This window comes from Rhinolophus sinicus, chromosome 14, assembly GCF_057876585.1.
Source record: "Rhinolophus sinicus isolate RSI-liver-muscle chromosome 14, RSI-T2T, whole genome shotgun sequence".
Taxonomy (NCBI): domain Eukaryota; kingdom Metazoa; phylum Chordata; class Mammalia; order Chiroptera; family Rhinolophidae; genus Rhinolophus; species Rhinolophus sinicus.
The window spans coordinates 94,137,712-94,154,552 of NC_142514.1; the positions used below are offsets into that span (position 1 = coordinate 94,137,712).

General features: G+C 53.4%; 1 protein-coding gene across 1 annotated transcript; it reads right to left on the minus strand.

Moving 5' to 3' along the window:
* Positions 1-2,378: 2,378 nt before the first annotated feature.
* On the minus strand, positions 2,379-8,642 carry FOXF2 (forkhead box F2). The gene is made up of 2 exons (XM_019752351.3): positions 6,721-8,642; positions 2,379-3,287 (listed from the first exon to the last, which is right to left on the minus strand). The coding sequence occupies exons 1-2, from the start codon at positions 7,913-7,915 to the stop codon at positions 3,121-3,123; spliced, it is 1,362 nt and encodes a 453-aa protein (XP_019607910.2). The 5' UTR covers positions 7,916-8,642; the 3' UTR covers positions 2,379-3,120.
* Positions 8,643-16,841: the final 8,199 nt, after the last annotated feature.

Genomic DNA, 16,841 nt, shown 5'->3' on the forward strand with positions numbered 1-16,841 from the left:
GAGGTCAGAGCTGTGCATAAGTACTTAGACTTACTGCTAAACTTCAATGATGCCACCTGACTTCTTGGCTGGAATAAAACAAGAGGCCTCATCGCTTTGAATTAAAAATTAAGTTTGAATTAAAATTTCTGGTGCAGGGTTCCAAACTCGGCCTTGCATTTCCCTAGGGGCCAATGACAGAGGTATTTGGGTAGACAAACTATTTTCCAAAAACCTGTTTAGATCTTTGCCTATCTAACAAAGCAATTAGCCGCAACACCCATCAGAGCCTGTAAATATTGTAATTCAGACGGCCTTTCTAGACTTTTGGTTTTCAGAGTGTGGTCCCTGGACTGACATTATCATCACCTGGGAACTTATCACAAATGGTGACTCTTAAGCTCCAGCCCAGAGGGACTCAGTCAGAAGCTGGGGTGGGCCCAGTGGCCTGTGTGTAACAAGCCCTCCATGTCACTTAGAAGCCCTGCTTCAGAGTGAAGATCGCCTTTGTGCCTGTGTCTGCGATGCTAGATGCACAGTTCTTACATATGATTTTGGCAAAAACGTGTGAAACAAACCGAAATCAGACATGGGTCGAACCCCCGATAGCCATGATCTAGTGCAGATATATAAGTAAGATCAACATCCCCACATCATAAGGATATGGGAAAAGCACCCTAAAATGGGTCATTTAAAAAAAGTTCTCCTGCATCTTCAAAGAACCGTGAATCAACGTGTGCGGGGTTGGGAGAGGAGTCCGGGAAAGGGAAGCTTTGCATCCCTTTGCACCACTAGGGGGCGCGCTAGCCTTTCCAATGCGGTTACTCAGAGATGCAGCGTTTTTGTCTTTGAGGTCCTGTCATTCTCTGTATAAACAAGTTACGTTCAAGTGTTTAGGATATAAATTACGACCATGCCGGCAGCCTCGGAAGGAATGTAAACACAGCACTGTGGTCGGAGCAAACTCTGAAACTGACTTCATAATTTATAGCAGGCCCCTGAGCAGCTCAGTATAAAAGAAAAAAAAATGCCCTATTTAACTGCAAATATGATAATGAAGACACACAAAAAAGTTTAAATCACTGCTTAGTTTTGGGAACTATAGAAAGGAAGTATAAGGATTAGGAAGATGGTTAAGACTTTTTTTAAGACAAGATGTTTTACTAGGGAGATGGTCTTTGGACTGAACTTCACTTGGAATACAAAAACCTGTGTGTGAGGTATCTACTGAATGTTATTAAGTGCCTGGTGATTGACTGGGAGAAAGACCTTTTAGGGAACCAGGAACAAAGGTGAATTTTCCAAACCAAAAGCAAAAACACAACAAAACCCCAGCCCTGGGTTGGAGAAGAAAACCGCAGCATGATTGTGGGTTGAGAACCTCTGCTCCAGCTCTGATCTGCATTGCGACTGCCCATGAGTTTGAAGGGTTGGTCAGACAGGGTGGGCTGGGAAGAAAAAAGCACTCCTGGCTAGTGGGCCTATTCTCTTTTTTTCATGCAGAGCTTCTCCAGCCCTTGCCTGTAGCATTCATGATTGGGAAACGTTGGGAGGCCATGCAAGAGAGGAAAAAGGGCTGTGAGGGGGGGGACCCTGAGGGAATACATCAACTCCCTTGAAAAAAATAAGGAGGGAGGATAGGGCACATGGGGGAGAGGTGTGGGGGTTGGCGGGTGCCAAGCTAAGTAGGGCTGGCCAGCCTCTGAACTGGAGGGTGGGGACAGAGAGCAGGCCCAGGACATCTTGTGAGGGCCAAGTTTTGTTGCTCCCCAAGGAAGTTAAAGAACCTGTGATGCTGAAGAGGGCCCGCTGCTGTTCCCGCAGCTTCCTCCCCACCACCCAGGACTATTTAGGATCTGACCACCACCTGTAACAAAATGTGATTGGCACCCATAACAAAGCTGTGACTTGCAAAGGGGAATCAGATGGTGATTTGGGGGTACCTAACCCTCGCTGGCGGCTCAGCCAGGCCTGTCACTCCACGCTGGTGGAGAAGAGGAAAGAGCAAAACTCAAAACTCTCCTTGGGCGCAGGAAACAGAACAAAAGGGGCACAAAACTTCATTTCTTCAAATCAAATTTTTTTGTTTGATTTTCATTTTTGTCTTTCATTATCTTGCCTGGTTTTCTTTTAAGTTCCTTTCACCTTACAGTTTTTTTGCTTAGCCAGAAAGAGCTAGGGTGAAGGAAAGAAAGAAATTACAGAAAACATTCCTTCTTCTCTTTCTCTCCTGAGAAGACCCACAATCAGAACCTGGCCTGTACTACTCAAGGCACAGACCCCACACCACGTCAATTATACAACTTGGGGAAAAAAAGTGTAGAGTTGCACTGCTGGCTGGTGGAGAGAACGTGGCCATCTCAGGATGCCGTGAAGGAAATAGGTCCCTAAAACGACTATTTGTTATATACATTTTATTGAAAAAATTTACATCAAAATTGTTTGGCAAACTGTAAAAGTATACATAAGTGCAAATATATCCTCCTTTTAAAATACAAGCAAAGTGTGAGTATACATGAAATCATAAAAATATCTTTAAAATATGGTGGTAGAAAACAACCTTGTAAAAAACGTTGTATTGTCACAATACTGAAAACCACTTTCTTAAACTAGACACATTGTTTCTAAATACTTCTTTAATAATGTTCTTTGGCACCTGTATCCAAACATAGTGTTTGGTGAAACAACTCTCTCCTTCACTAGGCAACAAGATGAGGCTTTCTTGAAAATTTGTGTTTAGCACTGCCTTTTGTAAAAGCACACAAATTTTCATAGACAAAGAAAAACACACACAACTTGTCTGTGTTTTTCAGACCCTGATTACTGAAGGCAATGAAGATCCCAGAGTTACATGTTTATGTTTTTCATGTGGTAACTTTGTACCATCTCTGCTGAGAAGCTGAGTTCTCAGCTCTCCCTCTGATTGGAGCCTGCACATACTTAGGGCATTACCATGCCAGGGCTTGTCCTTCTACCAGTGGTAGACAAGTGTCAGTGAACAATGCTGGCCTGGGGATTCTAAGTGACTGGGGGGCTACTTATTGCTATTGGGGTGCACATCACGTGAGTCCACCTCAGTTCATCTGCCCCACACACACACACAAGGAGAGAGCAGCCTTGGCATGGCCTCTCTCCCTCCATTCACATGACGCAGGGCTTAATATCCTGACAGACGCTCTGATGGTGGTGATGGTGATAATATGGCCCGCTAGCAGAGGGATGGAAAGAAGAAATGCCATTAAAGTTGAGGACGAAATCTTTTCTGTCACACACGGGGGTAGAGTGGTGCTGGTACCGAGGCAGTCCCACTGAAAGAAGAAAATAAAAACTCTTTTCAGAAAGAAGTTTGTCCAGCTTAGGGTGTGGCGTTATTATTTTTAAAAATTTAACTGGTGTCTTTTTTGACTCAGGGTAAGAAAGGTGTTGGTCTATTGCTATAAAACTGGTAGAGGGAACGCAGCTCTAGAAGGTTCTCAGAGTTTTAAACTGTGGGTCATAGGACAACTCTGGAATCATTACGTTTTGTTTTGATGTACCCACAAACACAGAGCAGGGTCCCCCTCTAAACCGGGTTCTGATGTGCCTGCCTGAGTTCCCTTATTACTCCTGGAGGCTCGAACCGACGATTCCATCGCAGGAGGAGCAGGGACACGGGGACAACTTGACCCAGGCTCTTGGTCCGGGTCCCTGACCACAGGGCTTTTTCCAGACTCCAAGCCCCCTCAGCAGAAACACCGCTGTCGCCCTCACCTCTTGTTTCCCTACTAACTGGCCCGGCCAGAGTCGCAGGCCACAGCAGGAGTATTTCCCGTGCCAAAAGTGGGGACAGAAAACAATTCCAGAGCTTAAGAAAGGGCCGGGAAAGAAAGCGCGCCATCTTCGGATGTCCGTAACGTTTTAAGCTTCCTCAAGAGAAGCCAGGACTCCAGGGACAGAGAAAGCCCTTCTTTAAGAGATCAGTTGCACACCCTTCTGCACATCGAGGCGACTGGCAGCGCGGGGAGCCCCCTCCGGAGCCTCTCAGAGAGCTCCCGGCTGGCGGAGGAGGAAGTAGGCCTGTACCCCTCTGCTCCGGGACAGCTCCTCGGCCCAGGGCCGGAGGCAGGCGGACACTGGGCGCCGATCTGCCGCCGCCCTTTGCTTTTGCTTTCTCGGCGCCTGCGAGCTCCGGGGCGCAAACAGCCGGAGGTGTCTGGTGCACGCTGGGACCTGGGCTTCTCCCAGAACTGGCCTCTTTCCGTGCCGGGTTGGGTTAGGCCTGCTAGCTTGAGTCTTTCCAGTCACCCACAGGGTGTGAGGACCATCAGCCGCACGCTGACACGAGGCCTCACTCAGTTTTTGAGTGTGTGAAAACCATACCTGTCGGCCAGCAGCGTGTGCCCTGCTCGCGTGCCTCGGCCTGGCCACATCCCAGCGCTGACGGAAAGACCAGGCTGCTAAGTAACCCTTGACTCGGCCTACGTTTATTGTCTGATAACACGTATTGTCGCCACACATGCTCAGCACTGCTCTCATAAAACAGCAACCGGTCCATGAGCCCTGGATATGCTCTTGTGGCTTTGCACACAGGTGCGCTCGCCCAGCACGTTACAGCATGTCGCGGTGCCAGTTCCTGGATTCCCCAAATAGGCACCCAGGCAGGACCCCAAGCAAGCGCTCACACCTCCTCTCAGGGCCATCGTGGGCACTTTGTTGTGACAGAAAAGACGATAAGAGCCCTAGCTCCTTCTTTAAAGGGTCACACAACGAAGCGCGCGTGTCCTCCTAGAGCACACGGGCCTTGGCTGCCCTGTCCCGAGTGGGAGGATGAGACCTGCGTGGGTGTGATGGGGAAGGGTCGTTCTGTGTCTGTGTGTGTCTCTCTGTGTGTGCTCCTCTGTCCACAGCCTCAGCCCTGCTTGTCCTCCCCGCTCTTCTCTTGGCCCTCCGCTCTAAGTAGGCCGCAGACCCGCGGGTCCCGCAGGGCGCCATGCACCCTGCCCGTCTGCAAGAAAACAAGGGCTGGGGGTGGGGATAATATTCGAAAGGTACAGGAGCCTGAGAACAAGAGAGGAAAGTGCAGAGCGTCTGGCTCGGCTTCGGCCGAGCCACGGTTTCCCAATCTCGGCTCAGAGGTCGTGAGAGGGTTCTGGGAAAGGCCGCGCGGCAGAGGCTGGCCTGCTCCGCCCGGCACTTTTTCGTTCTCTCCAAGACAAAGAGTCGTGTTTCCGGATCCCCGAATTTCTGGGGCTTGTGCGTGCGCCCGGTGTGTGTGGTAAGGAGAGGACCACCGCACAGAAGGATTAGAAATCGCTTTCCTGAGTGTTTTTGTTTGTTTTTAATTTTTAGGGCTCTCACGGCGGCTGCGAAGCCTCAAAGCCTGGATTCAGGTTGAGAAGGGCCTGCCCGGAGAGAGGAAGCGGAGAGGACAAATCTGCAGGGCCGGGAGAAGAGCGGCTGGGTGGGCGAGTGGGTCAGCGGGCTACGCCTGGGGTGGGTAGTGAGTGACAGCCAGTCTGCCAGGATTAAAAAAAAATAGGGGAAGGTCGTCTGTATTGGTTACTTGTAGAAATTCCCATAAAATTGAACAAGACTCTGCTTTCAGTGGGTTAAGTCAGGCTAAAATCCTCTCCGGTGTGGTCCTGCCGAGACTGTCTTTGTTTAGTTAACCTCTGAGACCCGCATTTAAAAGGCCTATTTGGGAAATTTCACCATCCAGGGAACCAACATCTTTTGCCCATTTCTGGGCTTCCCTTCTCCCTTGCTTCTCTTGTCGCACACGATTCATGAAAATATAATGTATGCATTGTCCTGTGAACCATTTTCTAATAGGGGGGAAGGCAAGTTAAGTGTAAGCTAGAGCACCATTTGATGGGCAAACCATCTCAGTTTTAATCTGCGTCCTGTGGGTACCCAGAAGGGGTTAATATAAGAGAGTTTGTCTCGACTCTCAGAGTGGGTTTTAATATCAGAGTTTATCTCAGTAAACCTGGACAAATATTCAAATTTCCTTCTCCACCCTACCTGTCCCCTCCCACGGAAAAGTTTGGCAAGTCAATAAATGTTCATAATCCTCGACCAACATTATTTACAACACAACTGGCATCCAAGGGCAGGCATTTCTCAAGGGAGTCACAGCTGTGGGTCTCGGATCCTGCTGGCCTAAGACAGGCTCAAGTGTCATCAAGGTGGGTCACCGTTGTGGGAAGGCCGGAGACTCAATAGCCAGTTTAAGATCCTGGGACCCCACTCTGCTTGCCTCTCTTGCCTCATTTCCCCTCCTTTCAACACTTGCCCAGTTGCAACCCATTCCCCACTCACACCCTCAGCATACCGAATATCTCCCTTTCTGACTTTTACTAAACGGGCGAAAATACAGCAAAAACAAACTTTAAAAAAGACAAAAAGAAACAGACATATCTCCTTGACCAAGGTCCCCAAAGGCCACACGCCTTCTCTCTAAGCTAAGTCAGGCCTGAGACTTGAGACCTGTAGTCCACAAGGACATCCAAAGACCGTAGGCTGGCGATTCTGTACCATCCTCTAGCAGTGCAAATTCTAGAGGCCCACCTTTTGGCCAAGGGTTGGTGGAGGGCAGTATGACCCCAACCCGCTCTCCTTCACGAATAAGGTGCCAGCTCCCCCCAGCATCACCTTCTCCCAGTGTCCTCAGACCCCCAGGCTCCGGCGACTCCGGTGCAAGGGGCAGTGGCTGAAGAGCCTGGAGGCCTAAGGCGACGCCCCCAGTGGGCGCGCTGTTACCTGAGAGGTCCTCGCGGGCGTTCTGGTGCAGGTAGGTCTGCTCCAGCGAGTAGGAGGACATGCTGGAGTGCAGGCCCGTGGAGGCCGCCGCGTTGCTGCTTGGCGTCAGGGCGGGCGGCTGCTTGAGGTAAGGCGAGGCGCCGGGCGAGCTCCAGGGCGCCCCGGGGCTCGTGTAGGGCGAGTGGCATTCGATGGCGCTCGCCATGGCAGGGGACGAAGGCACGGGGCTGCTGCTGCTGTCCGGGCCGTAGTCCCCACCGCCGCCGCCGCCCCCGGCCGCGCCTACGCCTCCAGGCCCCGCGGGCACCGGGCAACTGGCCATGTAGGTGGAGCCCGGGTTGGGCGACATATGCGGGACGTGGTGGTGGTGGTGGTGGTGGTGGTGTGGGTGCGCGTGGCCCGGAGCGCCTGCGCCGGCGTCGTAGCCCGCGGGCATCATGTCAAGGCCGCCGTACCCGCCCTGCCCGTGGCAGCCAAGCGGCGCCGACGGGGGCGCCTGGAAGTCGAAACCCTGGGGCAGCAACGAGGCCCCGAAGCCCAAGCCACTCACCACACGGTGGTACATGGGCTTGAGCGCCTGGCACTTCCTCCTGAAGCCGCGCGGTCGGCGGCGGAACGAGCCCTCCTCGAACATGAACTCGCTAGCCGGGTCGATGGTCCAGTAGTGGCCCTTGCCCGGCCGCCCGAGGCCCTTGGGCAGCTTGATGAAGCACTCGTTGAGCGAGAGATTGTGGCGCACGGAGTTCTTCCAGCCCTGGTAGGCGCCGCGGAAGAAGGGGAAGCGCGCCTGCAGGAACTGGTATATTTCGCTGAGCGTCAGGCGCTTGCTGGGCGAGCTCTGGATGGCCATGACAATGAGCGCGATGTACGAGTAGGGCGGCTTCTCCGGCCGCCGCAGCCCCGAGCTCGCCTTCTTGGCGCCCCCGCTCCCCGCGCCCGCGCCGCCGCCGCCCGCACTCTTGCCCACCGCGGAGGAGGCGCTGGCAGGGTTGGAGGTGGAGGACGACGACGAGGAAACGGAGGAGGCACAGGAGGCGGAGGACGAGGACGACGAGGCGGGCTCCAGGCCGGCGGCGGCGGACGGCGGGCTCATCAGGGCGGCCTGAAGCGCGCCGGGGGCCGGGCTGCACGAGCGGCGGAGCTGGGCCGGCGGCGGGCGCGGCGGGGGCGGCGGCGGCCCGCCCTCGGAGGTCATCTGGGACCCGGGAGCGAGGCCGGGCCGCGCGGCCGGGAGCGGAGGCGCCGGAACCGGGTCGGCCCAGAAGCCAGGCGAGCGCCCTAGCCCGATACCCGGGCTGCAGCCGTGGCCACTCCGAGCCAGCGCTTCGGCGTCGCCTCCCTCAGCTCCGCTCGGGCTTTTGGCGGCGGCCGCGGGCGGGAGGCAACGCCCGGCGCATCCCTCCCGGAGCCTCAGCCCTGCCTTCACAGCGGCCTCCCGGGCCGTGGAGCCGGAGCGGCCCGGTGCCGGGCAGCTGCGCCCGCGGGCTGGGACCGCGACCGGCACCCCGAGGACAAGCCTGATGTCTCCCTTCAGGAGCGCTCCTCGCTCTGTCTCTCAGACTTCCTCCCTCCCGCTGCTCCCCCCGGCCGCCCTCCCTCCCTCCCTTCCTTACTCCCTCCCTCCACCCCTACCCCGCCCAGTCCCTCCTCGCGCCGCCGCCTTGGGGAGGGCACGCTCCGCCTCGGCGCTCAACCTCCCCCCACACCTGACGGCAGGCTCCTTTTCTTATCTCCTTCCCTGCTCTCCAGGGTCCCCTTCGGTCTTTAATTCCTCTCTCGGCCTCTTTCACTCTCTCCCACCCACCCTCTTTCAAAGGGAGAGATCACAGACTAACTCACTTTCTGCTAGGATGACCCCCACCCCGCCCCAAGCAAAACTCGACCACCTGTGGCTTTATGAAATCTTTCTCTTTGCCCCTTACAGCATCCTGCCTCCAGTCCCAGAAACCAACCGCCCCCGGTGGCGCAGACCTCCCCTCCTCCTCCCTCTCCTCCCTCCTCTTCCTGGCCCATCCTGGGCCGAGTGGTGCTGCCGTTGGTGCCGTCGCCAGGAGCTTCCTTAGCTGTCTTCCCCCCCCCCCCCCCCCCCGTTCCCGCACTGACACCATCTGTCAACTTCATTTAGACATTGCAGCCCTCAGCAGGCCAGGGTGCCAGACGCCCAAAGGTAACGTGCCAATCCTCTCTCTTTCTGACAGGGCCTGCAGGCTACGGGACAATAGTTAGTAGAGGATGAGAAGTCAGGGCGCCCTAGTGCCCCAGGGTTGTGGCCTGGAGCTGTCGTGGGCATTTGCTGAACTTTGAGAAGAGGGCTTTAGATAGAGAAAGCTAGAGCAAGTTTTAGAGACGCTGGAAATCTGGTCGAATAGAACTCCTGTTTGCATTTGCTTCCACTTTCTTTCTGTTTTCCACTTGACATTTTGTAAAAAATGCAAAAAGAAGGCTGGTGCTGAGATCAGTGAGATAGCTATATTTATATTCAGTCCTGAAGGGGTGTGTTACTATCACTAGATTTACATCCTCAGGCTCAGTGTTGCCCATCAAAAACATGGTGCGGCTGGAAGCTACCTTGTGTGGGGAGAACACTCCACCCTAGTGTGGTTAATTCCACTCTTGAGTAAGAGTCCTGCGGGGAGAGAGATTGTGCCCTCGGGAGGCATCACTTCCAATGAGACTGGACAGTTAGTTATTGGATTGCACTGCAAGGAAATGTAGTCTGACCAGGAACAGGGGCTGGAAGTGGGAGGAGGGGATCAGGAGGCCTGGGGAGTGGCTGGGCCACACAGGGTTGAAGGGGGAGGCCCAGAGGGGAGCTGCTGCAGATCAGAGGACCAAAAGGGAGGCTATGCTGGGCACACCTCAGCGTCTGCTTTGAAAGGACCAAGATGCAAGCAAGCACCTGTGCCAGCGAGATGGGGGAGCCAGTGAGATGGGGGAGGGGCAAGAGAAGGAGACGTTATGTGGTGATCTGGTGAAAGGTGGGCAGCAAAGAGCCTTGGGTGGAACAGAACGGAGGCAGGCCTCTTTGGGCTGGCATTAGCTATCTGTGCCCCCAGAGCCATGGGGGACTGCTCCTGGCTGAGTGTGCTGGTGAGGCTGTAGAGCAGAGGAGAGGGAGTGGTGGGAGGCGTAGGCTGGGGGCTGGGCTAGGTCTGGCCCCAGACAGTGACCTGAAGTTGAGTGGAAGCAGGCTTTTTCCATCAAACCCTGCCTGGATACCACACACAGAGACTGAGTGTCAGTTTACTGCCTTGAGCCGAGCTCCTTTTCCCTAAGCTCCGCAGTAATTAGACAAAGAAAACCTAAATTAGTTGAACAGGCGTCGACAGCTTCCTCCAGAGCACCCCTGGTACCTACATGGGAATGTGTCCGAAAATGGCCTGATTGTAGCTGAGAGTCAGCTAAGTCAGCTAAGAAAACACGGCCAAAATGAACTCAGTTTACCGCTCATTTCGAATAGAAAAAAGAAACAAGTCGCTCTTTTCCGGATGAGATGTTTTGATTGAGTTGGGGTAGGGGGTTTGCAGTTGTTTCCACTTCTAAGAATTTCTTTCTAAGTGACTGGTGACCTTTTATTTTTAGGGATGGGTCCCTATTTACATTATAGTATTTTTCTCTTACCCCCTTTTTGTCATTTTGCATGGAATAATTTAAATATAAGCAACTAAATATAAAAGTAAACATAGTGTACACTAGGCCAATGCTTTGTCTGAAAAATAATTAAATAAAAACAATCTGTAGTGAGAAGGACTGATAGTATCTCAAAGGAGCTCCCCAGTCTTCATAGTCTCGCGTGTGTGTGTGTGTGTGTGTGTGTGTGTGTGTGTGTATTAGGAAGAGAATCGGTCTAGCTGGGAAGCATAGAAAAAAGGAAGGCAATCATTTCATTTGTGGATGGAGGTGGTGGGCAATGGATTTGGGGAAAACATACTAAGTCAAAATCAGACTCTCTCTGATTTTCTGCATCCGGGGATTCTTATGTATGTTGGATCTCAGGCCCTAAAAGGTTTTAGGATCCAGAGACTGAAGAATAAACAGCACCAGCTCTAAAATCCAGGCAAGGCTAGTAATAATTCTGTATACCAGCAGTTCCCAGTTTGGGGGTAATTAGTCTTTTTGAGAATATGATGGAAGCTTTCGAGGCTATCTCCAGAAAAAAATACTCCCCTGGGGTCTTAGGGGGCCCACAGATATGCATTTAAAAAAAAAAAATCTGCTCTACACATTGTTAGTTTCTACCAATTCAGCTGGTTAAATTATCAGGGATTTTTAAAGATTCCCTGCCCTTTCCTAGTGACAGTCTTACCTATTTTACCCAAATTCTCTAAGCTTGCAAGAAATACCACTTATAGTTTGGTGAGTGTCACAGGAGGCTAGACAAGACCTGGAAGGGCAATAGACATTAGAGAGCAGTGAGAGCCTCAGCGAGGAGCAGGTGGGCTGACTTGGAGCCTTTCTCTCTTTCTAGGTGTCTAAATATTGCCCTGCACTCCCAAAGATGTGGGGTTGGTGACCTTCTCAGTTATTTGAGCAGGAAGGACCTCTTCTCCAAAACTCTTTCTTGAACATCCCACTTCTGGGTATGGAAACTGTCCCTCTGGCAGAGACCTCACGTCTAGAAAGACCAAACCTCTGCAGTTTGTTCCTTATAGATTTCACACGTACAAGCCTTTCCACTCCAATCGTGGCACTGCCACGTGGCATAGGTACTGTCATCCCCCTTTAGAGGTAAGGAAACTGAGGCTTAGAAACATCAGATGACTCCATGAAAGCTGGCCTGTAGGCAGGCCTGAGGTCCCACTCCCAGGCTGCTTCCACTACCTCACAGCCAAACCTCTCTGACCTGTGTTTTAATTACCGCGTTATACAAACCTCCTGGGTAAGAATGTGTGCGGTAACAAATTATGTCAAATTCTTTATCCCTGGCAAGAATATCTGGATTTCTGTTTAGCATATGGTTTAAAAGGGAAGTCATGTTTGTCTCTGAAACAGCCTTGCTTAGAACACTTCCCTCTCTCTAGGAGTCCCTTCTTAAGGTGGTAAACTCTTCCCGGCTGACTCTCACTGCTTTATAAACAACAAAAATCTTAATTTCTTTTTCTTACGTGAAGGAACAGTATAGCTCCTTAAAATGAGTATAGATAAGCCCAGGAGCTCCTTGGTTAACCTCGGAGCTGCTGGTCCCCTCTCCATACCGGTGCTCTTTCCCTCGTTTGGTGACTGTCCCCGTCTGGGCTGAAGGTTCCTTGCCCCCTCCAAACCCCAAAGTCCCGCCCCTGCTCCAGCGCAGGGGAGTGTAAACTTCGGGAAGCTTGGGTTTCTCCGATTTTGTTCAGCAATCGGCGTTTTATTCTCGGAAATCTCTTCATTATTGCGGTTTAAAATTTATGTTCTTAGCATGCTTTCTCTGCTTCGTGGGTTTTACATGAAAGGGCTTAGACTAAACGAGTTACCCACCGGAGACGCATCCGCACCAACGCTGTGTACTGCATCTAAGACCTCGCCTCCTGGGGCACTTCTCCATCCTTTTGCCCCTCCCTTCCTTCCACCAGCCCGGCCGGAGCAAATTCTCTTCCTAATTCAGTCTGAAACTGACCACACTGTTCCCCTTGTGTTGTGATACAAAGTTAACGTGTGTAGAGGATTCTCCATCTCCCTCGAGGATGGGGACGGTGGGACCAAGTGCTTAGGCCTAGGGGGTGTCAGCGTGTTTGAGGAAACCACGGAAGACCACGAGTCTGCACGCCACTGAAGCCCCTCTAGAAACTTCAATTTATGATAGAAAGTCAGGCCAAGCGGCCAGGAAGGGGCGCCGAGGCTGGGGTTGGAGAGGGGAACTTGGCGAGGAGGGGTAACAGGGGGAATTCTACACCCTTCTCGGCGTCTGGTCTCCTTCCTCGGTCCAGAAACCCCCAGACCTCGGGTTTGAACACCAGCCACCCAATTCCAAATGTTTATTTGATAGATTCTTCCGCTCTCCAAACGCCTGTGTCCTTAGCAGGGCACTTTTTATAGCCACCTTCCTGAGAGGTCCGCGGATAGCCCTACATCTCCTGGGCCTGAAGTGGGCATGATGACTTAATCACCCACTTGACCAGGTCTGAGGTGCTTGGGAAGGGAGAAAAAAGGGGTCCAATCTACCGGAGCTCGGTGCTGAGACCGCGCCTCTTCCTATCTCCGAACGTCCCAGATTTCGAGATCCTGGTTCCCTTCCGTGTGGAGAAACAACTTTGGGGTGTTCTCAGAGCCGGTCTATCTGCCCACAGGCCCTGTGCCTGGTGCAGGCAAGGAGGTACCACGGGGCCTCCGCGGTAGACCGTCGCCCACAGCCTGCTACGTTTATTTGTGAGGAGGCCGAGGCTTGAGAAGAGGGTTTTCATGGCAGGGACAGCCATTCCTACTAAAAGGCAGCTCTCATTCCTGAAGGAAGGAGAGAAAAGACACGGTGCCCGCACAGACAGTCTGTGCGTCTCCCATGGGGACAAGAATGATTGATTCCCAGTGGTGAAGGAAAATCAAGGAAGGCTGTACCACACACTCCCAGTGTAGGGAGAAAAAAGGTGGAAGCAAGTGCGGGTGCTGGTACCCCCCCACCCCAGCACGTTAATTTTGGATCCATTTGTGCTGCTAGGATGAAAAATCCCCCTATGAGATGGAAACCGGTGGAGCCAGGCCTGTCTTAGGCGTGGGACCTAGGACACCTAGAGCTCAGCATCGCTTCCCCTTGCACCCACGCTGCTGTGCTTTTGGCCGGGTGGTCCCGCACGTCCCTGCTCTGTGGCCCCACCCCTTGGGAGGCCTCGCTCCCACTCCTTCTGACTGCCTGCTTCCCCAGGCTGGGAGGAAGGTGACTGGGCCGTGCGCGCACGCAGGGCAGGGCAGGGCTGGCGGAGGGGCTGGACGCACCCGGGAGGGCCCGCGAGGCCTGGAGGGGTTAGCCATCTGCACAAACGAGGGAGGGTACGCTTTGGGGGCAGCGGAATGCACCAACCAAACGCGTCCGCAGGTCGCAAAGCCGCGCCTCCGACACTCCTCCACAGAGAGGCAAGGCTGGTCCGCTGTGGGTTCACAGGCGGCGAGACTCCCTGGAGGTCCCAATCCAGCCCGGGTCGGGTTTTCTTCTGGTGTCTGGCTGGTCTCCTGTCCCCCTACCCTCCCCTCTCCCCAAATAAATAAATATCTCCTAGGGCAGCGAACTCCGCGGGGCGCCGGGCCCTGCGCGCCGCGCCGTGATAGATGAACTTCCTGGAGCATCAAAACCCCCTCCTGTCCTCCCCGCTGAGCTCAGGATATGGGGCGCGCTCGCTTCTCTTCAGAAAAGGAAACGTAGCTCTTCCAAAAATATAAATCAGCTCTGACGTCCAAATATTTCTTTTGTCCTCCAGCATCCTCTGTGGGGATAAATAAAACGTGCTCGGCGCCCGGAGCCCGACTTGGGACCTCGGGGCGCCCAGACGCCGCCTTAGTGGAGCTGCCGTTAGGGAGCCCTCCCTCCGACCCATACCCCATTACTCCCCTACCAGCCCCCACCGTCAGCCTGGCAGACGGTGCAAGTTCTGGGATGCCGCCTGACCCTTGGTCGCCGGAGGGAAGAAGACAGCTCCTTGGTGCAACCCCGGGACCTTAGAGGGCGAAAGGCCCGGGAGGCAGGCACGAGGGTGAAGGGATTGCGCGCCGCGCTGGTGCTGGGAAAGAAGAGGAAGCCAGGAAAGCATCGGAGGCCGCGGCTTTCCGGGCATGCGGGGGCCGGGCATCCTACTAGATGAGGCCCCAAAGCTGCCTCTTCAGGCCAGCCTTTTCTTGGATGTTTCCAGTCTTACGCCCGGTTCCGCATTGGGGTTCCCAACCTCTCTTCGAGATGGGCCTAGAGAAGCCCATGTTTGGGGCCAGAGAGGACCTCGAGGGGGCATCTGTGAAGGCTGGTGCTCCACGAGAAGGAAGAGGGCTTTGCAGTGTCAGAGCCTGCATCTGTGGCTTGATCCAAAAGTTCTGAGCCCATCAAACAGTCGGGATGGCTTGAGCCGGGTTATCCTTACGCTCCCTTCCTCCATCTCTCTCCTCCAACTTGGGAGAGGTGAACAGGTTTTCGGTCGAAGCTTCAAAAAGAAAGCAATACCAAGGGAAATCGCATGCAGTGAGTGCAGCTGAGGAGCTGGAGTAGGAGCCTAGACTAAACGAGTAGAAGTAGAGCACTCCTAGTGGAGCAAGATGGCCTGAAGTGGCCTCTGGCCCCTCCACTTCCTTCCTGCTCCCCTGACACCCTGGTGTTGGAAGTCCACCTGCTTTTCTGCTGTTCCCTATCTCCTCCGCAAATAAATCACCCCACGGCACCCACGCAGCGCAGCCTGAAAGGTTTCGGTGGAGGACAGTTGCAGGCAAGGCGAAGTCTCCACTTGCCATGGGCCTACTCCCCTGTTACTCCCTCATGTCTCCCTGCCCCTTGGCCACAAGGGTTCTTTTCCAGGCCTGGGGCCTCCGGGTTGTGAGGTGGGGGTTCTTCACCAGCCGCCCCCTTCTCTCCAGGGGGGTCTTTATTGATGAGCTGCCTCAAAAACCACCGCCCAAAATGTCCCAGAAGGGTTTAGACAATCCATCACCCACCACTTCAGGAATGCTTCCTTGCTTTCAAACACAATCCTCCAACACTCGAGGGCTGCGGCGGGGAAGGGCACACTTGAAAAGAGAACAGCTATATAATCAACGTCAAAGCCATCCCGCAACCTTTCGGAAACAGGGACTCTGGCCAAAAATCCCTCCAAATGATTTACGCAGCCCTCCTCACCCTCTCTCCCACCCTCTCCTTTGACTGTCCCCAGTGCCTGCTAACGCTCTGCCGGCAGGGCCAAAGCACGCCCCCGCTCTGCGTTGAATGTCAACACCAAATGCTTCTCGGTGGGATAGTTTGCATTTTAGGAGAAGGCGCTTTTCGTCTTGGGGTTCAGGGTGAAAGGAGAGTTTCCGCCTGGCCGACAAGCTTTTGGGCCCTGGTCACGGTGTCCTTGTCAGTGGGGAACGGTGAACTGACAAGGCGTGGCATCTTTTTTGCAGTGGTCAAATGGGCATGAGCTCCTGTCCCTCCGAGAGTCCTTTGATTTTGCGGCGTTGCGGGCTGTGCCTCCCGTTTCCCGTGGGCACCCGCGCGAAAGAAGCAGGAGTTCTTCTTGCTTCCGCTGGGTGGCACCAGGCTCTCGGGAATCGCGGTCTGTGAGGCTGCCCCGCGGGCGTCCATCACCGCAGTTCTCCTTTCCAGGGTTCTCCACGCCCGCGGCCCAGGCCCCAGGTCTGGCCTTGGGGCAGCCAATGTTTGGCTCCCAGGTGGATAGATTCCTTCAGTATTGTCACTTACCTCGTACTCGGTTGGTCACTTTAGGACACATTCTGCTTTTTCTACGCCTCCACCCAGTTAAAATATAAGGAAAATTAGTCACATACTTTTACGCCTCTCTTGAAATGCCCTCTATCTGTTGCAAACATGCTTAGGCCTTGCCGAAGAAATTCAGGATTTGGTTCAGTTATTTTGGTTCCCGAAGCAAGGGGTCTGGGGCTGTATCTCCACCTGTAAGTTACACCTGGAGCTCTCCTGAAGTCTAGTAGAAAACAGACCGTCCATCATCTGGAGAAGCCAGTTCCGGTTGGTTCTGCAGGGAGGTGTCCTGGAGAAGGCGTTTCCTCTCTGGACCTCAGCGTTCTCATCCGTGGAGAGGCTCCAAAACCATTCTTTTGTTTTCTGGGTTTACAGTAACAGGAAGACAACTTTTTGCTTTTGTTATTTCTCATTCCCTTTAACTAAGGGAGGCTCCCTGAACTTTAGGCAGCTCCCAAACTTGTCCTGGTAAAAGTCTGCAAGATAAGAAAGGAACTTTGGGGCTCCTTTTGGGGTAGGCTTGGGATGTGAGAAAGCCAGGGGCACTAGATTTGGAACTTGAGATCAAAATGTCACCCACTGATCATCCTCTGTAACATAGTGTCAGAAGGAAGTGGGCTTTATCTTTTGGAGGACAAGAAGGCATTCTCCATCACAATTGACTTTTATAAAAAAAACTCTAAAATTAACTCCACTGAGGTATGAGTTACATGCAATAAAATGCACCCATTTAAGTGCAGAGGTTGAGTTTTCATTT

What these genes read in the sequence shown, in the direction of transcription:
- FOXF2 (XM_019752351.3), bottom strand. Translation starts at nt 7,915, where the DNA reads ATGACCTCCGAGGGCGGGCCGCCGCCGCCCCCGCCGCGCCCGCCGCCG. An exon ending in CGCCCGCGAGGACCTCTCAG is followed by an intron (nt 3,288 to 6,720) that starts GTAACAGCGCGC and finishes TTCTTCTTTCAG; the next exon opens with TGGGACTGCCTCGGTACCAG.